At 45.7% G+C, this 24,801-nt stretch overlaps 1 protein-coding gene across 2 annotated transcripts in view; it reads right to left on the bottom strand.

Annotated features, from left to right (window-relative positions):
• Positions 1 to 24,801, bottom strand: part of tenm2a (teneurin transmembrane protein 2a) — a 108,492-nt gene that overhangs the window by 25,984 nt on the left and 57,707 nt on the right. For both annotated transcript variants that reach the window (XM_006781739.3, XM_006781735.3), the window contains 7 exons: positions 20,020 to 20,258; positions 9,998 to 10,120; positions 8,417 to 8,643; positions 7,627 to 7,822; positions 6,025 to 6,126; positions 5,323 to 5,517; positions 3,698 to 3,898 (listed from right to left, as the gene is read on the bottom strand). In XM_006781739.3, the coding sequence (XP_006781802.1) occupies positions 3,698 to 3,898; positions 5,323 to 5,517; positions 6,025 to 6,126; positions 7,627 to 7,822; positions 8,417 to 8,643; positions 9,998 to 10,120; positions 20,020 to 20,258 (1,283 nt within the window). The remainder of the gene's footprint in view (positions 1 to 3,697; positions 3,899 to 5,322; positions 5,518 to 6,024; positions 6,127 to 7,626; positions 7,823 to 8,416; positions 8,644 to 9,997; positions 10,121 to 20,019; positions 20,259 to 24,801) is intronic.

Consider the following 24,801-nt stretch of genomic DNA (forward strand, 5'->3'; position numbering starts at 1 on the left):
ACTGGTAAGTTTGGATCACGGACCAGTTTGGGTCAAACTTCAGGTGTTGGAAATTTGACTCTAGACTCTACACAGAGACGTTCATGGGCAACTCAGTGACTACAAGGTGACCAGGTCCTTGTCCTTTCAGTTTGATGACAGGCTTGTTTTGCAAAACAGCCTGAAGTCATCATGCCTCCATCACCACACTTGGCAGTTGGTTTTTGGATTTGCCAAACATCTCCACATCGATCCCAGTAACTTTCTGCTTCTTAACTCAGATAAAACTGAGGTCATTGTACTCGGCGCTGAAAAGCTTAGAAATATGGTATCTAACCAGATTCTTACTCTGGATGGCATTACCTTGGCCTCCAGTAACACTGTGAGGAACCTTGGAGTCATTTTTGACCAGGGTATGTCCTTCAACGCACATATTAAATAAATATGTAAGACTGCGTTCTTCCATTTGCGCAACATCTCTAAAATTAGAAATATCCTGTCTCAGAGTGACGCTGAAAAACTAGTTCATGCATTTATTACTTCCAGGCTGGACTACTGCAATTCATTATTATCAGGATGTCCAAAAAACTCACTGAAAAGCCTTCAGTTAATCCAAAATGCTGCAGCAAGAGTACTGACAGGGACTAGAAAGAGAGAGCATATTTCTCCTGTTTTGGCTTCCCTTCATTGGCTTCCTGTTAAATCCAGAATTGAATTCAAAATCCTGCTCCTCACATACAAGGTCTTAAATAATCAGGCCCCATCTTATCTTAATGACCTTGTAGTACCATATTACCCTATTAGAGCACTTCGCTCTCGCTCTGCAGGCCTACTTGTTGTTCCTAGAGTATCTAAAAGTAGAATGGGAGGGAGAGCCTTCAGTTTTCAGGCCCCTCTTCTGTGGAACCAGCTTCCAGTTTGGATTCGGGAGACAGACACTATCTCTACTTTTAAGATTAGGCTTAAAACTTTCCTTTTTGCTAAAGCATGTAGTTAGGGCTGGACCAGGTGACCCTGAATCCTCCCTTAGTTATGCTGCAATAGATGTAGGCTGCCGGGGGATTCCCATGATGCATTGAGTTTTTCCTTTCCAGTCACCTTTCTCACTCACTATGTGTTAATAGACCTCTCTGTATTGAATCATATCTGTTATTAATCTCTGTCTCTCTTCCACAGCATGTCTTTTATCCTGTCTTCCTTCTCTCACCCCAACCGGTCGCAGCAGATGGCCGCCCCTCCCTGAGCCTGGTTCTGCCGGAGGTTTCTTCCTGTTAAAAGGGAGTTTTTCCTTCCCACTGTCGCCAAAGTGCTTGCTCATAGGGGGTCATATGATTGTTGGGCTTTTCTCTGTATCTATGAAGCGCCTTGAGGCGACATTTGTTGTGATTTGGCGCTATATAAATAAAATTGAATTGAAAAGGACATTCTTCAGTGGAAAAGACACAAGAAGTCTTGTGGTTTGATCAGATGCAGCTTTTCAAACCTAAGCTGTGCTGCCATATCCTTTTCAAAGAGAAGAAGCTTTCTCCTGGCAATCTTTCTAAATAGGCCAATCACAGTGTTCAGTCTTATTAAGTCTTTTTCTATTTGTACTCTCACAAACTTTAACATTTAACATGTTAACTGAGGTCTGCAGAGTCTGAGACGTAGCTCTTAGTTTTTTTGGAATTCCTCTAAGCATTGCATGATGTGACCTTGAGGTAATTTTGCTGAGACACTTACTCCTGGGAAGATCTGAATTCTCCAGTGCAGGAAACGGCAAAAACATGTGCTTTTATAGACGTGCTTATATTTGATCATTATTGATCAAATATATATATTGATCAATTAATCAGGTGCATTTGATTAGCAGCTCCAGGCTGCTACTTACCCTCTTTACTCCAATGGAAGCAGTAAGGGTGCACTTAGTTTTTCACAGGAACACATGACTGTATGTATTCATAATGGACACTACTGGGCAGTGAACAGGGTCGCTGTTCAGATACATATATGGGCTTTTTCATGAATAACATAATAGCAAATGTTACAAAGTACCAGTTCCTAACTTGAAATGCCTTTAAAATATGGTGGTATCTGAAAAAAATATCTGCAAAAACGTCATTTTCAATCCTTTTAGTCAATTTTTAAAGCTAGAAAACATAAATGTGTCTGCATTTGATTTCAAATCACATTGGCAAGTGCCAAAAGAGAGAACCTTGAGCTTCAAAACAATCAAATCCACATTACACGAAAACACAACTCTCTGTCATGTATTTTTAATTAAAATCAGTAGTTATAGTAGTGCAACAACAGGGTTTATTTCCTGAGCCTCTATTACAGTCGCTGTCTGAGAGGCTCAGATGTTGCAGTCGGCGACAGTGCATGTGGCGAAGTGTGACAATCCTGCTTGTGTGCTCAGGACCCCCTGGTGTGCAGGGAACGCGGTATGTACAGACGTTTTGATACACACTTGCTGAGGGATCCTGCAGTGTGAAACAATGTTGTCTTTATTAAAGTTAAGCATTGCTTCTCTCATAACAAATGCTGGAGCTCTCGTCGTGCTCCTGAGGAAGCGTTCCCAGGCTGGCATGACGGAGGTGGCTGTCTTACTTTCTAAAGTGGAAGCTTAACGGCTTCATTTTATTGAGATAAAGAACTGTGAAACCTCCTATCCCATCTTGGTAAACTGTATGTGTTACTATCCGCAGTGCAAGAACACCTCCAATACATTCTTATGAAAGCCTTGGAACTAGCATGTCATTATCTCCCCGGTACTAGAATCACAGAATTGGCTCCCAGAGCAATACATAACCAATTAAAAAAATTCTGATAGTAATCACGAAGGCTTAACAAAGTTAGGATTCCTACCTCATTTCTGAGTAGCTCACTGAAAGCAGCCTAATCATACCTCTTGGGTCATACAGTCTTTCGAGTCTACAAGATTAAAAAAAGTTTTACTTTGGCCTGAACTGAGATGTGTTACAGCTACCTTGTTTAAACATTATAAATTTCCAGTGCTTGTATTTTCTTATTGGCTGACCCTATAAACAGCAGGTCTGAACAGCAGGTGGGCGGGGCTTCTGCACTCAAATGCCAGAGCAGTGTATCCGACATGACCGTATTTGGATCATTAAGGAGTTTCGAGCAGTTTGAAGCCCAAGCTTTTGGTTCGTAGATGCAACTTATACATGCTCTGAAAGCCCAGCCATGTTTAATATGTGTCAGAACACAGGGACAGAGTCATTTTATTCATATTCCTTTTATGCAAAACCCAGAGTACTGTAGTTTGGTATATAAATAAAAGTGTTCTGCCTTTCCCAAATTAGAATTTTAAGCACTGCCCTGATAACCATAAAAATCTGTCATTACCATACTGTCACTGACAGTCTACTGAGAGAGATAATTTTATATAGTCTAGATAGTACAAACTTGCCACATTTTTATTCCTGCATGTTCCAATTTGGCTTCGATACCACAACAGTTGTTGTACCCTGTTTCTGAGCATGTTGTAATTTTTTTTTTTTTTTTTACGATTTGGTAGATTTGGTCCAAGTGTAGCTCGAAAACCGGAACAGTATGAAATAAAATGGCAAACTAATTAGCCATACTGGGACCACGAAATATGTTTGGACAAAGGGTAATCAGCAGTTATTTCTTTCCAACTTTCAAACCCACAACCTCCATTTTTACCCGATGTATCTGACTCTCGCAGCTGAACCAGCTTTACAATCACACTCACCCATGGAGCAGTCGGGTCCCATCCAGTTGGGGTCACAGCTGCACAGCCCAGTGTCTGGTATGAAGGCACCGTGTCCATGGCACTGATCTGGGCACTGGGCCCTGGGCAGTTCGCAGTGGAGTCCTCCCCAGCCTGGCTTACAGTGGCACTCCCCGTTCACACAGATGCCATTGTTGGAACATGTTGGATCCATGCAGTCCACTGGATTAAGCCAGCAATACACCAATTTAAAAGAAAAAAAGCAGAAAAAAAGAAATTAACAAACAAACTAAAAAATGTCATTACAGAGCTGACGACAAAAACAAATTAATAGTTGTTTTTTAAAAAAAAACAGACGTGACAGAGGACATCATTTCACTCTGTGTTTATAAAAAGATAATGAAATAAAGTAAAATGTTGCCAGACGTATTACTAAAGCAATTAAAGCACACGATAATGAATAGCTAAGTCTATAATTGGGGCACAGCAGCAAATGCGTTCCACTCTGAAAGAGCAGTGCGCTTCGCTGACACATCATTTGGTGTGAGCTTTTCGCCCGTGTGGATGTGGAAGTGTGTGTGTGGTTGATTTGTGTGTATGCGTGTATCGTGCCAATACACGGGGAGAATCTGACACTGTCAGTCTGCCAGGTTGACAGGCAGCTCTGAGTCCAAGCAGTGAGTGAAAACCAATTTGACAAATTACCTCCTCCCGGCAATACGCACACCCATCCCACCCACCCACTCGCTCGCCCGCCCCTTCTCAGGCCTCCTCGCATTGCTCTGTCCCGGTCACTCGCATTTTCCTCTCTCTCTTTCTCTCTCATCTTGTCCTCTTCTTTGTGACACCGCTCTCCCCACCTCCACCTCCTCCCTCTTTTTCCACCACCTCGGGCATGATTGACCCCGGCGCACACGCAGTATTAATAAAAGCGCCCCCCTCGCACACAACCTCGACCCTCCATTTCTGTTTGCCTGGCAGAAATGGCGGATCACAGTTATCGATTTTCATGTCGCTGGCACTTCAGGTAAATTGTTTGAGGGACTCTGCTGTGATGAATATCAGATTTGAGGCTGGAGTAGAAGGGGAAAAATTGGATGAGAGGGAGATCGGGGATTGGCGGGGTGGGAGAGAAAAATGAAGCGCAGAGGAGAGAAAATGCTGACCTTGTTCTCAGGTCCCATGTTTTGACTCCTTCTGCCACTCATCTCTATTCTTCCCTTTGCATCTCCCTCTCTGCCGATCTTCTTCTTCACCCCTGGCGTGCTGCTTTCTCTTTTCCTTCTTCTCAACCTATTCTCTCTTTCTTCATACATATTCACCTCTCACCACCCTGACTCCAGCTCCCTCCTCAGCATCTTTTTATCCCTTTATTTTTTCTCTCTTGCTTTCTGATGACTACGATCGCGGCGTGCTGATCCTTCTTAACAAAGATCAATAGAAGCGATTTCAGCCCTTAATAAAATCTGTGATATGTTTGGCTGCGCCATCGTACTTCATCTGTATACATGGACGCTCAGTCAGCGTAAGATTATGCCATGATAAGCTGTCTTCACTGGTGTTAGAAGGGGTAAATCTGTGAAGTTTGTTGTGCTTCGCCTTACTTTCAAAAAACAATCATGCACCATTACACCTCCTGCGCTCACCCTCTGCACAGTTTGGCCCTTTGTAACCGACGGAGCACACGCAGTTTCCATCAGTGCAGGTGCCGTGGCCGCTGCAAAGAGGGTCTATGCACTGTGTGACAGGGACGTCGCATTCGGGTCCTTTCCAGCCGCTGTAACACACACAGGAGCCCTTGTCGTACTGGCCGTTGCCGCTGCACAGCACCGGGCATGCCGCTGTAGGAACAGAGAAACGGAGAGATTAAACCCTGTGCATAAGAACAAACCAAACAAACAAACAAAGAAAAAAAAATTAGCAAGCTTTTTAAAAGATCGCCAAAGCGGCGAAAAGTGCACGTCGCCCACCCACGCAGATCCGCATCCCATCGTGCAGGAGGGTTGAATAGAGTGGTTAAGGGGCTGGAGAGCGCCAATGACATGAAGAGTAATTACAGGCAGAGGTAACTAAACTATTCATCAAAGCTGTCTACCCCAGGTGAGCACAGAGCCAGGGAGTCGTTAGCTAGGGGAGCTGCCATTCATCATCAGTCATCTTGTCTCAGCTCCACCTAAGGCCATGCACCATCTTGCTACTCTTAATCCTCTTCTCCTTTTTTTTATGTTTTATTTTTGCACGAAGCTGAAATGTGTCTGCTCATCTAATTAGACAGCGGAAATGACAGATTTTTTTTCCCTTTTCATCCTTGCTCCGACAGAAGAAGCGCATTCGTAAACAGCTAATACCTTTGGAGCAGTCCATGCCATGGAATCCTGGGAAGCAGTGGCACACACCAGAATTACACTCTCCGTTGCCATGGCAATTGCGCGGGCACTCTTGCACTGAATCTGTGAAGAAGATGAAGTGAGACACAGAGAGAGGGAGAGGCGAGGGGTGAGACAGTGTGACGGCAAGCATCAAAGCCTTCCATTAAACCATTGGCACAATTCATTCTTTAAGATACTACAAATTGAGTCGAAGCGCTGCCGAGTCTCACAGTCGCACAGACATCAAACGCCCTCCTCCAAGATTCCATGCGTTTCTTTTTTTTGTCTGCATTTTTCATAATGTGGCAGGAATGTATTATGAATCAGCCATTTTGACGAGATGGGATCCACCAATGCTCCGCTCATAGAACATAAGAGTATCCCCCTTCACTCTCCTTCTCCTTTCTCTTCGACCCTTTTCTATCCACGGCTCACTTTCTCACTCCTCACTCATGTCCGGCCCCACCGAGGTCACTAATATTTCATCAAGCTGCGGATGTTTGGTGCAGCTAGGCCAGATTTTAGCTGGACTCTGTGAGCTGCTCCATCTGCCTTCTAACCTACTCACTAGAAATGAGAAACAGTTTGGTGGGAAGGAACGGGGTCGGTGCTAATCATAATCACAAGGAGGACACTTGGACTTTTATCCTCTCTGTTCTATATGCTTCTTCCAACTTCCACTCTTCTTACACAAAGAATGACACAGCCAAGCCTCACTGCTTCTCCTAACACTTCCCCTACTCCATGCACCCCCCCCAAAATAAAAAAAAAACTAAAGCCCCTCGCCTCCCTCTTTACCCTAATGCCACCCTCTCTTTCATTCTCCTCTTCAGCTCCTCCTCCCGTCCTTCACTCCACTTCATCCCATTCTGGCTTTGCCCCTACCATTAGGCCTTTCTTCCAACTCCCCCTCTAACTACTCCACTCTCATTCTGCCCCTGCCGCCTCCGCCTCTCCATCTCGCCACTACTCCAACTGCTGAAAGCTCTACCCCTCCGTTATTGACAGTGAAGGATTCTTTCACTCCGCTTGACTCTTTCCATCCAACCCCGCCTTTTGTCCTTTTGTTCTCCTTTGGCTCGAATGCAACCGAAATTATCTGGTTACGATCCTAAAATCATTCTGTTTACAGGGCCATGTGACACTGTGGTCCTCACCCACCTCAAAGATGAAGGTTGTTTAATGTAAGTGTGTGGGTTTTTTTGTTTTTTTTGTCACACTGTTGGACATATTAGCGTGCCCAACTATGTTTTGGCAAACGTACATTTTTAACTCACTGAGCAGTCTTTCCTACTTGACAATGTTACTATGGTTGTGTTGCATTGGCAACATTGTTCACATGCTGCCGGGGAGCATTTTTGCACGTTGTGAATGTGTAAAGTCACAGAGTAACTGATGGGGAATCTATTTGACTAAAATAGCAGCGTTGCTTTGCCGCCAGTGGTAGAGAAAGTTTCTGCGTGCCTCTCTCTAACCAGCTCCTAAAATCCGGTGCCTAATCTCATTTTCACTGCCGTTCTGCTTTTCCCTGCCGCGCTGCCACCTCTCCGCCCACAGCGACAGATGCCGACTCTGTCTCACCCATGACATTCGTGCTGAAGGAAACCGTCTCTCGCTCCCGACCGTCGTTGTAGAAGGCCAGGTGCCAGGCACCGGCGTCCAGGTACTGGACAAACACCGCCTCATTGAGGACCACGGTTTGGATACTCCTCCTCTCCCGTGGAGACTCCACCACGCTCCACTTCTCCTTCCCATCGAGGCGCTCCATATAGTCGTACTGCAGAGGAAAACGTGCGAGAGCAAGTTCACTTTTTCAGGCTTCAGAAAATGAGGCATGGTTTTATATGCTTGAGGAATTTGGTAAATAAGATAGCTGGCAAATGACAGTGAAGCATGAGGAAGGGAACACAAAGCTCCTCACAGGGTTTTCTTTGGGTGTCTGTGTGCATTGCAGGGGAGTGTTTTTACACATGCCCCGACTGCGCAGTTTCCCCAGCTGAAGTCAGGTCAGGCAGTGAAACAGCTATCTGAATGCAATTATCCCTTCCTACAAATCGAATCCATTGTTAATGGAGTAGCTTCTAATTAATAAGAGGCAGTAAAAGTTACATTACTGTGAAATTTAATTAAGTGTAAATCTTAGTCTAAATTAGTTTTTTCAAACAACTATTACAATGAATCACAAATGAATTTTAAGATGTCCCAAGAAACAAGCCCATTTCTTTCTTTCTTTCTTTTTTAAAAATACATTCTCCACTCAGATGAATATGAAGATTATTCTTTCATTATGAAGCTTTCATAATGAATGAAATAATAATTTGTGAGTACCCCATTAGTTCAAAGATGCTGATGGTCCTTGTACAGATTTTACCTGCGCATGCGAAGGAGGCAAGCCCTTGCGGATGTACACCCCGAAAAGCGCATCTTTGCCGAGGGAGATGTTGAACTTCAGGAACTGTGGTTGGCTGAGGTGGAGCAGGGACCTCCAAAACACTCCTGGAGGGACTTCTTGGGTCACCCGCCTCCCAACCTCAATGCTGCCTGAGTCTATACTGCTGTTCCGGCCTGCCCATGGACCTGGAGCAAAGGGGAAAGAAACTGCATAATCTGTGATTCCAGACATTGATTGGTACAGTCAATAGTTAATCATCGCACTTTAATGGGAATAACCTGGCACAAACATTGAATGGTATAGAGGACACGCACCATTAGCTGTGCAAACTGTTCAAAGTTTATACTAAAACGAACGCTGTTAGGCGCGATATGCGGGATGCAAAATGACGCCTCTGTATCAAAGCCTGCACGACTGCTGACTCTGTTGTCTGGGCTGAAATGATAGAGGGCTGATAGAACTGCAGAGCACAGATTTCCAAGCAGACAGGCCCGCACACAGAAACATCCTGCAATCAGGTCAGTCATCTAACAGCACAGTGTCGGAGCCCAGAGAGGGAAAAGACAGCAATGTGAGCGCGCGCATCTGTGCGCAGAATAGCAAAGAAATAAAAGTAACAATGTGGAAAAACAACAGCGGCATCTGGCCCAGACAGTCACACACACAGCAGTCCTCTCATTAATACAGAATACAGACACAGAGCAGCGGCCCACACATACCTATAGTACACGCTGTGTATGTTGCAGAGCGAGATTGAGCAGGCGAAAGAAGAATAGATGGAAAAAACCACATGGGGGCCTTTAAAGAGAGGGGGTGAGCGAGGGGAGCTTTACCTCGCTGCTGACTGAAACCCAGCTCAACACAACTCAGCAGAGTGGTTAAGCAGCATACACAGACAGCACAGCTACTACTGCATCATGAATTATAGAAATAATTTATGTGTGCGAGGCTGTCTGGTTGGGAGGGAAAAAAAGAAGCTATTGGGCTGTTTTAGTATTTAACACAGCAGATATAGCATTTATAAGCCATAAAAGATAAGGCTGACATTCTTCTTGTTTGCAACAAGAGATGTGGCAGTCTGTCCTTCAAAACTTTCTGACTTTCCTGCAATGAGTGGTGCATTCAGCCTCAAGCCAGTTAAGCCATAAATATTCACAAATGCATTAAAAATACTAAAGTCACTTCTGTTGATTCATTTTACGCAATTGGCATGCTAATTAGGATGCTGCTTTAGAGAAATACCTCCACAATGGTATAAAGAAATGGTGGAAGCGATTTAAAATAAACTCCAGCGTCCCCCTCATCAAAATGAAGGAGCACCGGAGCTCTGTGGCAGAAAGAGACGAGTAGGCTTTGGCTGCACAAACAGCACTTGTTAGGATCTATTTATTGTTGAATTTGTTATGTTCACGAGGTCTGTTGCTAGGGGAAAAAAATGCAGAACATTAGCAGCCTTAACCTTTAAGTTTCTTTTTTCATTTTTTTTTTTAAAACATGTAAAGTGCCTGCTTCTTCAGGCAAAGATGTGTGGGAGGGGTGCGTGTGTGTTGCAGTTCATACCTCTCCCTCCAGAGGGCAGTGTGGCCACATCGCTGTTGACAGGCAGACCAGCTCCCAGTCCGTTGTTCAACACGGGGCCGTCGGATGGCTTCAGCTGCCACGTCAAACCCAGCAAGTTGATTGCTGCACGCAGAGAGATGAAGAGTGAGGATGTAGGAGAGGAAAAGGATGATGGAAATAAATACATAAATAAATAAATAAAAAGCCCAAGATGAAGGCTCATCAAGGCAAAGAAATATGAGGCCAGCCCTCTTAAATCTGATCTGTCATTTAGACAGCAAATCCCGTAGCATCAATAGAATCAGCCACCTCTATATTTAAGTCATGAATCAAACGCACGGCCATCAGAGTGGCGGGTTTAGTTAACAGGCACACAAACAGAGGTAAAATCTTACAAATCAGGCAATTAAACCACCTTCCCAAAAAATCCTTCTCTGTTTTGCTTTCTTAACCCCCGACCTCTCGCAGCCATCTTTCACGGGGAAAGCATCTTCAGCTTTTATTTGGAAGCCTTTACACCGTCTCGCAGAGAGCAAGTGACAGATTGCTCTCTGAAGAGAATGCTCTATGGCTCTCCTTTCGCTTCTCCTCTTCTTTTGTCCTCTGTTGTGTTATTGTGTGCTGGTGGTATAAGGCTGCTCGAGTGTGTTCGCTCTTCACTTTGTCAGCTCTTTACTCTCCCCACGTCTCTTCCCTCCTTAGCCTGCTGCCAAGCGTCTCCTCCTCCCCATAGAACTCCCCCTCCTCCCCCCCAAAAAAACTGAAAGAAAAAAAGGAAACAGAAAGACTGTACTGCAAAAGTTCAGCGATTTATTTGGTGACAGGTATGTTTTCTGTTTGTTGTAAATGATTTGTTTTGATCTCTTTAATGCCTTCAAAGAATCTTTGTAGTGGGGAGAAAAAAACGGAGATGAATCGCCTGCTCGCGTCTGAATATCGAAGATAACGTTAATGTTAACGGCGGAATGCACCAGCATTTTCCCGCGTATACGTGAATACTGTGATGTGAGCTTTGATGATACACGCAGCACGAATCTGTGATCGAGTCCAATGCATTACGTAGGCGCTATCGCACGCTTCTCAGCGTCGGCCTTATCCCCACCGCAGAAGCCTCACAACACCTGAATCCGAAACCCGGGAATCAATTTCCTTCTTGTCAAATTCTATCTCTGCTTGCCGAGCATTTGCACACACAGGGGCCGGGAGTGTAAAAGTTGCAGGGGGAAGGGGATGCGCCTTTAGGATTCGCTGCCGGGGCAGACTCATTCTCACCCCCTAAAGTGTCCCGTCGCTCTTTTTCTCTCACCCTGCTTCTTTGTTTCTTCCTTTTTATGCTTCTGCTATTCCCCTCTTTCCTCCCTCCCTCGCTCCTGGTCAAAAGAAAGCGCTGACACCTTTGGCTGCTGCCCGGCCTCCACTGTCAGCTCTTTTTTATTTTTCATGTGTGAGGGTGGTGGTGGGGGCGTGGGGATATAGAAAACAAGAGATGGAGTGGGAGAAGCAAAAAGAGGGCTCCTACCCCTTTCTCTTTCCCCTGCTACACCAACTCTTGCCCTCTCCTCTTTCATTGGGCTGACCTTCATTTCTCTCCTACTTTTTCTTTTAATTCCCCTTTTTTCTTCCTTCGTTTCGTCTTATCTCTGCCTGTCCCTTCTTGTAGATAATGCAGACATGCATCCACACACACACACACACACACACACACAGGTGCGCGCAAAGATGGTATCAGAGGGAGCAGTCGATTGAAAGCTTGCCTATTGAACCATCTGGAGACAGTAAGCAATTGTGAGTCTATTGTGACGGCACTCTCAATCTAGGTCATCCCCAAGAACACACATAGCAGACAGCCCTATAGTTAGCTTACTGTGTGTGTCTCATCATTGTGTCGGTGAGGGTTGGTGCACACTTTTCTCAAATTTGTTTTTCCTGTCTTGTTTTTTTTCCCCCTTCTTCGTCTTCTTCTTCTGTGGGTGGTTGTGGAAAGCTGACCAATAGATGGCACACTTACTCCTTAGCGACAGGAGCGCAAAAGCCAAAAATTTGTCAACAGGATTCTTTTGCAGCAAGACACAGAGCAGGAGAGACGTGGAAAAGAAAGAAAGAAAGACAAAGAGAGACACTTGTTATCATTCTCTTTACAAGTGCCATCCCTTATTTCAACAACACTTCTAAGTTTGTTAGGGTGTAATTTTAGCTGAAATGAAACTGCTGAAATTGATGTATTTAGCTTTGTGTTGCCATAATTTTAAGCATTTTCTTTTCTGATCATAATTGCCATAATTACTGTTTTCAAACTGGATTGGAAGGCTTTATTAAATACCATGCCAATAAAGCCTATCTGAATCAGATCCGACTGACAGACTTGGGAAGAACAAGAGCGATAGTCAGACTTGGGCTGTTTTTCTTTTTAATCTCCGTCTTCTCACTCATGTTCAATTTGACAGACACACACACACTGCATATACGCACACATAGAAAAGATCACAGAGAAGCAGGTTTAACAAGCAAACGAGTCAGATTAAAAATAGATCAGTTGCTCCGTGAGGTTTTTATGTAATCTCGATGCATAATTCAGACAGGCAAAGTGCTTGCCAGTATCATCTGCAAAAAACAGCGTCTGAAGAAAACAAAACGTGATCCTGTGATGACAAAAAAAAAGGATGGAGGATGATGGACGGAGAAACAAGAGAGATGAAAAGGGAGAGGTGGTGGCCGGGCTGGGAGAGGGGGCAGCGGTCAGGAGCTCTTAGAGAAATTGTGCCAAACCTCAGCACAGAGGAGGAGAGGCAAGGGGGGGAACAGAGAGAATACTGGAGGACAGCGAGAACTGAGAGAATATTAAAGAACACATGAAATCCCCTGAGGAAATATAAAAAAGAGGAGCAGAGAAACAGGCTACAGATGATGTTGCAGAAAAAAAGGGAGGAAAAGATGAATAAAGGCCCCCACGGATAAAGTGAGGAAGGGGGAAGAAGATGGCAAGTGAGGAGAAGAAAAGATTTAAGGGATAAGTGGCCCTGTATTCATTGACTGGTTGGGTAAAAAAAGAAAAAGAAAAAAGGATGGTGGTGATTCATCCTTTGACAGTAAGTGGTTCACAACACAGGCAATCAGGCAGAAATACAACGCACATGCGCATGTTTTGGGAAATATTTATATATCTCAGAGTTAAAGGGTGTAAATGGATTTCTGGATGAGAGAAGGAAAGAGAAGGAAAATAAAGAGCGAGGCAGAGATGGAGAAAGGTGACTTTGCAGCAAGTGTCCCCTGACTGGAAAATATTGTATCATCATCATTCTGTTCTCTGGAACATGTTCCAAATGTTCAAATCCTCTCCCCACCCCTCTTTCTCTCTCTATGCTCTTACGTCTCTCACCCCTTTCTGTCTCAACTCAACCTTATCATTGCCTGCTTAAAAGCCAGTGTATCCCCGGTGAACCATTTGCGATGCTCCTAATTGCTCAGAAGCCGGAGAACGGCCTCTCGCATGTTGTCGCATGCAATCGCGCGCAACGCAACCAAAATTGCACAAAGAACACAAGCCCTGGTCGGCGGCAACACTTTTTTTTCTCCCCCCATTTTGCCTTCTCCCCTGGCCATCCCGATAAATGCATATTAACCGTTCTAATTCACCACTAAATTAACAACTCTGACCTCAATTAGGGCAGTAATTGTAGACCACCTCCCCCCCAACTCACCCCACCATCCTTGGTCTGCCTTTTAATTGGTTTAGGAACCCTTTTCCCAGCCTTTCTACCCCCCCTGCTTTCCCCACCTCGCACACTCCTAAAACACACACGCAAAAAAAGGAGCCACCTGAGAAAAAAAGAGGCGTCTGTACCTCTGCGGCACAGGGGTGCAGTGCTGCTAATATTGAAGAGACTGAGGAAAAGAGCAGCATGCCGCCTCAGGTTCTCAATATTCAGGCCATTTGGGACGTTTTCTCAGAATTTACCACACAGTATCCACTTATGTAATCTATAAATAAAGCAGCCTTCTCTCTCAGCTAAGTTTTGAAGGCGCTGCTTGCTGAGATCATTTAGAGCCTCAGACAGAGGAACGGGGGCGGCGGTTGGCTGCTGCCCTTGGGGGTCATATACACTGAGAGACACAATTTGTCTGCTTCTGAGTGTGTATCTGCGTATGCATGCTGAAAATTGCGTGGTATTAACAACAAGCGTGCACGCACGCTGCAACCCCCGACGGGACCTCCTCACCCAGCTGATGCAACTGAACTGTAATTGACTGCAACACAAAAGGTTATGCGAGTTGCTGGCAGCTCCTACCTGCACGGCTGTGTCTAGCCGAGAGAAACGGCAACTCACTCAATCACACAGCTGAAAATGGTTTCTTTATTGGCACCGAAATATTGAGACGGCCCGGCGCAGACGAAGCCGCCCGGCGCGCGTGTGGGTGCGCGTGTGCGTGCACGTGTGTGATTGGTTAAATGAAAAGAGATGTGAATCTGAGTGATGTCCTCCTTTCTGAATCCTCATTTCCTCTTCAGATATCTCTACCCTGACCCCCCCCCCCCCCCCCTCGCCGCTTTACTCCCCCCAGCAACATCAACCCACTCTGCCTCGTCTCATCCCTCCCTTCCTACCTCGCTCCTTTCCCTCTCATCGATCTGTATTAGAAACAGGATATGAGGAACTATGCTATCTTATCACAGATCAGAGAGTGGGAGAGAATGAGTGAGGACGAAAGACAGAGAAAAGAGTTCGCTGTGGAGGCCAAGAGACGGAGAAACCGAAAGAAAATGAGAGACGGAGCGAGAGGATAAAAAAAAGGGAGGACAGCAATTTCTTTTCGCTTTGCCTTCATCCATCTCCTGTTTCCAACACAGTACCAGTGAAGCACCATAGGCCTAATTGGACTAACGATTGAGGCCCCGATAAGACCCGCACTAATGAATAAATGAATGAGGAAATAAATGAATGAAATGAGCTCGTGCACACTAATGCACGAGACGGTATGAACATCACTCAGCAGTGACATCACTGAGGATGCAAATCCTCGGTTCATGCACACATGGGTATTATTTCCTTCAAAGCATGTACCGAAGCTCAAGTCAAAGGAAGAACATTGATGTCACCACTTAAACAACTCCTGCTCCCTGCTTTGCATTACCTTTACCAGTGCATTGACCCATGTATCCCTCTGGTGCAGATGGTACAGCACCTTGTGCCTGGTCCTGGCCATGCCCTGCCCATTTTCTGGACTGGCAACGTGTGGTAAGATCCTAACCTTTATCAGTCCGACAGGCCCTGCTGCTGCGGACACACGCTCCACGTCTGATCCTTATGCCCAGGTTCCTGCATTCACCATATGCCCAATTGCAACTTCACCTCCGCACACACACACAAAAAATGCACACACGGATGCCTACGCTGGCATGAGTGACACATCCTGACCTCTAGCTGTTCCACCTCAGATCAGCAGAAGGGAAGCCACATGCAATGTGAGAGGGGACTTTGGGGTCAAGGAGGTGCGTTTGGAAAGCAGCCACATTGCGAGACCTGCATGGCCAACACAACTATCCACTTGACTGTCTTGACTTGCTTTTATACTTACTCATAAAGAAGCAGTCTTATTCAAATAAATACAAACTTTGGCATATAACTACTTGGGAGAAAAAGCATGCACTATAGAAGTTGTTCTTGCCTAAAGGACGATCAAGTTAGGAAAAAATTGCTCCTTTTCTTGTATGCTTTTACGATTTTTGCTTATTTTTAATATGACATAATGAATACTTTTTAAAACATCAATCATTTAGCCTGTTAAGAGTAGACTTTTGTATATCATGTATATCAAAAAGTGTAATTAGGTACTTTTTTAAATCTTTTTTTTCTTTCTCAGAAGAGTAGTACAGTAGTACCTCCCATCCACACAAGGCTGGGAGCTTAAAATTAATATAAAGGCTCTAAAGATGATTGATAAGGAAAGGGACGAAGAACTAATGTTGTATTTCTAGTCCAGAAACTGTTCAATTGGCAGAACAGTAAAATCATTAACATGTGATTATGTAAGGGAGCAGTGATATGAATGCACTGTAGTGAGACACTTGTAATCGGGAAGAATGGGCAGTAAGCGATTGTGATCACACTGGAACAGGAAGACAGCGGTGATGGATGGAAAGTGGTCGGCTCGGAGGCATGAAGGTCACGCTCGATGACAGTGCCACTGTGTGTGTGTGTGTGTGTGTGTGTGTGTGTCTGTGTGGAGTGTGGTTCTGTTGAATCAACAGACAGGGGAGCTGAGAGTAAGACTAAAAATACATCGTGTGTGTGCGCGCGCCTGTGCGTGCGTATGTGCGTGCGTATGTGCGCTCTTACTCATTAGTGGTGACAATACCATGTGGATTATGCCACGTCGCCTGACAAATTCCGCAGATGCACACGCGCACACATCGGCGCCAAACACCCCTGCAAAGGTGACACAAGCGCCCGCTAGCAAGTTTACTCATTGCAGTCAAGGGCACACCTGTGCATGTGTGTATGAAAACAGTCCACCTGGGCGCAAGCAGTTTGACACGACCTCGATTTCTCATCCATCAAGCCAGGCTCTCCTCTCATTCCTCACTACAGCGCATTTCTATCTGTTTTACCCCCCTTGCTGGATATGTTTTTGCTCTCAGAGGTTTACATCCCTGTTCTCTTTTTTTAATCCTCTCTAACTTCTCTTTTTCGTCACCCCTTGTCCTTCACAGCCTCTCTCTGTCCTCTGTCACACTCCCTCTGTTCTCTGCTCGCTGTGATCAATTAGGAGACATTAGTCCCGCAGATATTCCAGGTGACAGAGCCCTCAGGAGGCCACGCTCTCCTTCATCTCTCCCCCTTCTGCCTCCCTTCAGTTTCTTCTCTCCACACCTGGCTGTCTTGTCACTCCTCCTCCTCCTCATCTCCTCTACTTTCCTCAGCAGCACAAACAACCTCACCCGCGCCCCCCCATCAACCAATCTCACACCTTACAGTGCTGACAGTGACATATCAGCCCTCCTCTCCTCTGTCTCTCCACTGATATATCCCTCCTTTTTCTTTCCCCGTTATGTTCCCCTCTGCCCCCTGTGCACCAACTCCATTCCACCCCGTTCCTTTTTTTTCTTCTTCTCTCACCCTTCTCTATCTCGTTCTCTCCAGGTTGCCATTCACAATGATGGACCTGTCTTCTCTCCTGTATGCCAACCGCTCACCTGTATCCTAGCAACCACCTCTCCTTTGGCTCAGGTGCTCCATGCGGAGCAAGCAAACAAGACGCCGGGGGAATGAAGAACAAGCACTCTCGTTTATCCTCCTCCCTCCATCCGTTCAGTCATTCCTTCACACATAAAGAGGAGGCCATACTCCGCTGGAGTTTGAAGAGGGGAAAAAAAACGCTTTCTGTCCTCCCTTATAAATAAACTCCCTCGAACTCACACAGACACAAATAACGACTCGCAGCTCCAAACGCTTTTTTGCATGCTACGTGTGTAAGTTTACCTCATCCCCAAGACTTCATTCTAACAGTAGGACACAGTAAATAAGCTTCACAGAGATACAGCGAGTCAGCTGTGCTCCTGAAACATGCAAAGTCATGTTTTTTCTGAAGACGTCGTCCTCAATTGGCACACACATGCGCGAGCCTGAGTTTCTGGAAGATTGTCAAGCAATTTTTTTCTTCTTAATATTCATGTGAAGTCTGAATAAAGAAAAAAGAAGGAAAGGCAAATCATTTGAAGGCCAGCACACTCTCAGACACACACGGAGAAGTTAGGAGTTCTCTCACACACACACACACACGCCAACCAGCACAAAAAATGAAAAAGTGCTGTTCAGGCACATGTGTCCTGGTGTAATTTATGAGTGGGCTCCTGGGCGGACGCCTCAGAGGGGTCCTCTTCACGCTGCATGGCTCTGGGTGCTCTGCACAATCCCCACAGTGAGCGCTGGGCCCCACGCACACATAACACACAAACAAGGTAGTACAAAATCCCCCTTATGAGTAGTGAACTCGCTGCACGATTAACGCTACAAAAAGCATGGTAAACACAAGGGTTTCAGGCTTGGCAGCACTGCTACAGCTTTGTTCAGCGTAGAAAAAACACCGGAGCAAAAACATTTCCTTACAACAGCTGAAAAGGGGCCACAGTTAGCAATAGTAATAATAACAATAAAGTATTCATTTCAGCTTTGTTTCAGCTTACTGAATTATAGCCAGTTGGACAATTAAGTTTGGTGGTGAAGCATACACACACACACTATTTGGCATATAATAAAACTGAAAAATATACAGAAAGTGGGGCTTAGAGGGAAAAATATTACACTCTATTTCCCCTTAATCATGCAATTCCATTAAAAATGCAATATTATACAGTATACTGACAGGGTATCTGGATAGCTTGCTCTTTTGTGCTGTAAATACACCAATAATAAAAAAGAAAAATCTTTTATAATATAGCTAACAATCTAAAAGTACCTATTATTAAGACAGGCTGTTGTTAGCAAGCTTTATGTGTCTGCAGGTACCCAAAAATTACTGATGGAGTGGTATGAAAAAAAGAAAGGTAGAAGCAAAAATTTGTCTTTGAAACAAATGTGTTTTGATTTATTTCCCCAATTAGATGTTCATTTAACAATTATATGTTCTGAAGAAAACAAATATTTGTGTCATTAAAGCCCCAGGTGAGCTCTGCGCTTTGAGTAAAAGATGAATAACGGGAGGTCTTTGGTTCTTTCTGCGCTCCAGTGCCCTTGAGTACATATGGAGAGGATTTCGGGGGGGTTAGGGGGTATGAGGGCAGCGGTTGCCGTCCTTCGTCCCTCTCCCGGCTTTTGTTTTGTGGCTCCATATGTGGCTGTCTACTGCAGTGTGACCGTGTAAAGCTCAGGAGAGAATGGATCTTACTGTGTGCCCTCGGCAAGAGGCCTTGATCTGCTCTGGAGGACACACACCACTACTGTCAAGGGCACTCCACGGGGGTTACACAAATCACACAAATACTGACACATGCACAGATTGGAGTGCACATGCATGAAATTCGGTAGGTCGGGATGCATACGACACACATATGGGTGCATATATCACAAACTCACTATGGACGGTTAGATCGATGTGGTCACGTTTGGATAAATATATTTATAAATAAAGAAAAAAATGATCTTAATAATATATGTAGAGAGGGTTGTTATTTCTGCTGATGCCACTCTTCCCCCCATCTGTTGACTCTGGTCTCTCGGGTAAAAGGCCAATCAGGGGCTCAGTGGCACATCTGCCTTCTTGCACACACACTAACACAGTGAAATAGACAAACACACAAACATGCACATTCATACATAATTACATTTCCTCCTTTTCTGTTCCTCCTCCTTCTATTGTCTTCCTCTCTCCCTCAAACACACACACACACAGGTCTGCATTCTTTTGTCCAGTGAATGAGGTCAAGAAGGAATAAAATCCACGCCCACACACACACTCCCACACACACTCTAAGCAATGTTTTGTATTTTTTTTCCTCCCTTCTCTTCACACAGATTCGCCGGTAGACAGCCCATCAGAATCTCTTCCTGATGTGCTGGGTAAGTGCTCTCCTCTGAGTATCTGCCATTCCTTAAAGTATGACTATCGCACGTTGGCTTCAGATCATTGAAAAACATCCACTTTCCTGCTGGATCTGTTAGGATTCCTACCTTGACTGATACCTGCTTGCAGAAACAGCCGCAGTATGCTGCGGTTTGTGTATCTTTCTGCCCCTCTAACTGCCTGTGCACTGATGCTGACTGGAGGCCAAGGCTCCAGCTGCGGTCGATTTTGACAGTGCAGCAGTCGACTGAAGTGACAAAGCTCACACCTTCTGAATCTGCTTTGTGTGTTAAAGGCAGGGCTACTAACTTGACACTTTGTCGTGGAGGTGTGGGAGGTTTATGCATTTTAGGTCAATGCGACACAGTGTGTCGACTGAGCTTGTATTTGTTCAGGGGTGTATATATAGACAAAAAATAAAATAAAATCTGGTTAACCCTTTTCATAAAAATGCTTTCACTTACCAATGAAGTAAGACAGCAGGATGGCCAGCAAGGCAGCGGCTGCGATGGCTGTCACCGCAGCACATTTCCAGCTGCAGTACTTGGACGGCTTCTTTAGTTTGAAGGCTGAGCGAGAGAAAGTGTTTCTGGGTAGCAGGCGAGGCGGTGGAGAATACACTGTTCCCGAGGTCAGGGGGTATCCGGGGGAGGAGCTACTGAAGAGAGGGGTGGTCCCTGACGACGTCTTGAACAAAAAATGCCTGAAGATGAGAAAAAGGGGTGAAAAAAGAAAAGTCAGCACACACAGAAAGACGCTTTATAAGGTAAGTGGTTAAAACAAGCTCTGCTTGAGTGCAAACACACCAAACTATAACCTAATCACCGTCTGGATGACAGGGTCGCATATGTGCAAGCTTCTGTCCAATTTACTTTCCGATGAACCCTTCCTGCCATATGGGTTTTAACATCCTTGAACTGATTGTGTCTCCAATTCAGTGCTGTTCCAGTCTTTTTAACCTCCACCTTCTCCGCCCTGTTTTTTTCCTTCTTCTGTGGCTTCGCTTCTCCTCTGTTCACCCCACTTATAATTTGCGTCGTTTCTGCCCTTAATGGCTGGAGAGGATCACTGCCGTCCCCCTTTTGCTGTCCTCATTGTCCAGGTAGGGTCAGAGCTCAGAGAGAGGATAAAAGGGGGATTTGAACCATCATCCCTTTGCTCATATTACCCATTATCCTCTGCTATCACTGCACCTGCTCACCCGCTCACTCTTTCGCTGCTCCCCCTACCACAGCTGCTTTTCCTATTTCTTGTCTTATCTTTTATTTTCCACTACCACTCCAATATTCCTCTTCTTTCTCCCCCTTTTTTATTCCTATAATCATGTCTTCCCTCGTTCCCCTCCTACAAAAAAAAGTCCCTTTCTTCTTTCGGATTTTCTTTTGTTATCTGACCTTGAAAGAACACTTTCGCCATAGCAAGGAGAAAGACTGCACTTGAAGACTCTTTTAAAGGACACAAGAAGAAGAACTTCAGTGAAACCTTTGTGACATCTTTTGTGGCACGCATGCACACACATAGCCCCTACGCAGACCTCAGGTGGTATGACAGAACAAAGCCCTCAGGTGAGGTGAGTGTGATCTATCAGAGGAGAGAAGGTCACCCCACTGCCTCAGAGATGACTGAACAGAAAAATAAAGTCTTTTTGTGCCAGCTTTTTGTGGAACTTGCTTGTTTGTGTGTTTGCTAGTGTGTTTGTGTGCACATGTGAAGATGCTCTCTGAATGCTCTCCTACTTTTATCTTGTGAATAATGAACCTTGGCCACACAGACATTTCTGCAAAGAGAGGAAACAATTTTTGGCCGTCACTTCATCTAAATGCAGTGTGAGGCCTAGAGCCTGGGTTTTAAGCATTCTGTCATGATTAATGGATAATTTTGGATTATTACAAATGCTAAACTATTTCCATAACTTCTCTGTCAGGATAACATTATCCTCACAAAAAATAATTACTCTGACAGGCCAAAAAAATGGCGAGACAATAGGATGGGGAGTAAACAAGCCAACAGTTTAGGATTTGGGTAATTATTTTACAATTTGTATGTTTTTCTCTTCCTAAATGTTTGGCAAAGCCAGGGGTTTGTTTAAAATCTGACTTCTAATTTTATCTCTTGCCTAATCGGGCCAGATTCACAGGACTAAGCAGTGACTTGGTGGAATGCATTATGAAGAGGTGGAACTAATTACTACCAAATTACTACGAAGTCTTTATAAATCATGAAAAAACCCCAAACCAACCAGTCTTGAACCCCTAATTTCTGGATGTTTTACTAGTAAAATAGGAAACAGGTGCAAATATAAATTAAACAGAGCATATAAGGCAAAAACAGAGTTTGCGCACATCTAACGAGCTTGAAGATCTGTATGTGACCACCTTTATTCTTCATCACAGCATGAACTCTCTTAGACAACCTTTCTTGACATTTCTTTAAGAAGTCTTCAGGAATAGTTCCCCGGGCTTCTTGAAGGACATTCAAAGCTCTTCTTTGGATGTTGGCTGCCTTTTGTGCCTTTTCTCTGTCAAGATGATCCCACACTGCTTTAATAATGTTGAAATAATTTTAAAAAGAAGAATATCTGAGTGTACATAAGATGCCGATGAGAAAATTACCCGATGACCCACTTGACTTATCAGCTCAGAAAACATTTTCTGGTGACTTTATGGTCTCATTCACTGGTGTTAAGTCTTCTTAAATACAGCAAAATAAATAAATAAATAAATAAATAAAGGGTAGCTTTAGCTAAGATCGGTGCTACTGTATGCATACAGTATACTTGGTTTTCACCTGTTTTTTTCGCTAACCATTACCAGTATTTCTTCTTCAGTCACCTTTCTCACTCACTATGTGTTAATAGACCTCTCAGCACTGAATCATACTTGTTATTAATCTCTGTCTCTCTTCCACAGCATGTCTTTATCCTGTCTTCCTTCTCTCACCCCAACCGGTCGCAGCAGATCTGAGCTGGAGGACCAGACTGAACGGCACCTGCAGAGGATGGAGTATCTGGCGGCGCTGATCCGGTCCTGCCCGACACCACCGCCACCCCCACCGGCGCTCCCTAATGACGCTGGAGTGGAGGAGATCCAGTCTGTGCAGGCGCCCGTGCCGGCCCCCAGGTTGCGACCAGCTAGCACGCAGCCTGCCACAGCGCCTTTTCCCACACCTTGGGTAGGAGCCGCTGGGGCTCGGCAGGGCCCGGCAGCGGCTGGGCCGGCGCGCGAGGAGCCGGCAGCGGCGGGGCCGGCGCGCGAGGAGCCGCTCCAGCCGGGAGAGACGGCGCCGGTGGCGGCGCCCGAGGAGCCGGCAGCGGCGGAGCCGCTCCAGCCGAAAGAGACGGCGCTGGAGGCGGCGCCCGAGGAGCCGGCAGCGGCGGAGCCGCTCCAGCCGAAAGAGACGGCGCTGGAGGCGGCGCCCGAGGAGCTGCTCCAGCCGGCAGCGGCGGAGGCGCAGCGTGGGGAGCTGCTCCCAGCGGGAGGGGCGGAGGTGCCTGTGCTAGGGGAGTCCGCGCCGCCGAAGCCCGAGGTCGGCGGGGTGAGCAGAGCGGCCTCTCCTCCACCTGAGGCCGGTGTCTGCCGGACATCTGCCCAGCCGCCTGCAAGCCGGGGCGCACGACCGTGCTGACCGCGCCGCGTCCACCTGCCACGCGGCCAACCTCCGGACCAGCTTCGCCGACGCTGCTGGGTTCGCGGGCGGCCACCTGAACTCACAACTCCCCGTCGCTTGGCCAGGGCCCGGGGGCGCCGACGGTCCGGGCTGATCCCCTCTCCAGCTCGCGGTGGGGGGAGTAGGTTCGGCCGGATGGTTCCCCGGCCTCAGTCGGGCGATGGGGGTGTGTGGCGGGGCGTGGCCTGCGGTGCCGTGCAGAGGAGGCGGGCGCACCTGTACGGCATCCGCAATCACGCCCCGCCGAATTAAATATTGTACTGGGTCCTGTGGTGGTTGTTGTTGTTATGTTGAGCTGGCAGCGGGAGAGCTGCAGCTCTGAGTGCGACTGGGCAGCAACCGTGAGGGATTAATAAAAAAATTACCAAAATGCCACTGGGTCTGCCGTGGTCGTTTACAGGGGTCATATGATTTTTGTTTTTTTTCTCTTTATGTATTATTGTAGGGTCTACCTTACAATGTAAAGTGCCTTGAGGTGACTGCCTTTGTGATTTGGCGCTGTATAAATAAAGTCCAATTGAATTGATCCCAGTTAATATAATGGATAAACCATAAGCTCTACCTACGTAGTTTAAATATGGTCACATGGGGTTTCAAAAGTCCAAGATAATGATGGCTAAAATGCCAAAAGTAGTCCGCAAATCAGTGGGGAACATCATGACAGCCCCGTCTATCTTTCATATGCGGTCGAACAAAACACAAAAATCCAAGAAGGTTGCCGGGTTTCTCTTTGATAAGCTGGAGTAAAGCAGATTCCAAGTCCCCAGCCTCGTGCTTTTTCTCTACCTCCACACCATGACAAATGACTCATTCCTGCACAGATGTGTCTGAGTTGTCCTCTTTCTTCTGCAGCCTGCTCTCTCTTCTTTTCAGACTAGTCTAATGGGACCAGTAATAACCCACCACTGTTACTGGACTGGATGATCTCTGTTTAAAAAGGTGTTTCACTGCACTTTGTGGTCTTCTATCCTTTTGATCGCTGCTGTTTCATAACAGCATGTCCGCTCATCTGAAAACAGTTGGCAAAACCAGGTGACGTGCTCAGAGCATGAAGATTTAGTTTGGGAGCGCTGTTCCACTCTCTATCAATTATTCAGCCAGTCTGTGCTTTGTCTCTCTCTTTCTCTCTCATCATTTCAAGCCACTGATTGTTGGACTGCTATCTTGCTGGATTTTTTCCCTCTTCCATCGCTTCTCTCCCTGTTCCTCTCTTTTAGCTGTCAGGTATGGCCTGTGACTCCAGGAAAAAAAAAATAGGCAAAAGAGAGAGAAAAAAGCTGAAGACAGATAGAGGCTGAAAGAGCACGAGGCGATGACACGCAAAGAAAAAAAGAGGTTATTGTCTAAAAATACCACATTCTCAGTCTCACCAACATCAACACATTGTTATGCATTGCATAAACCTATATGCTCTGGCATGCATGCATATATGCTCAATCACACACGCGCGCCGTCCAAGGTCAAGCGGCTCATGTGCTCGTTTCAATTCATTTTCACAGCTGCTGACTCACTGTGATGGCAAGGCCAGCGGTAATTAATGGTGATACTCAAATAATGCACGTGTGAGCACAAGGGGAGGG

The sequence above is a fragment of the Neolamprologus brichardi genome, chromosome 2 (genome assembly GCF_056152115.1).
Source record: "Neolamprologus brichardi isolate AB-2024 chromosome 2, ASM5615211v1, whole genome shotgun sequence".
NCBI classification, from domain to species: domain Eukaryota; kingdom Metazoa; phylum Chordata; class Actinopteri; order Cichliformes; family Cichlidae; genus Neolamprologus; species Neolamprologus brichardi.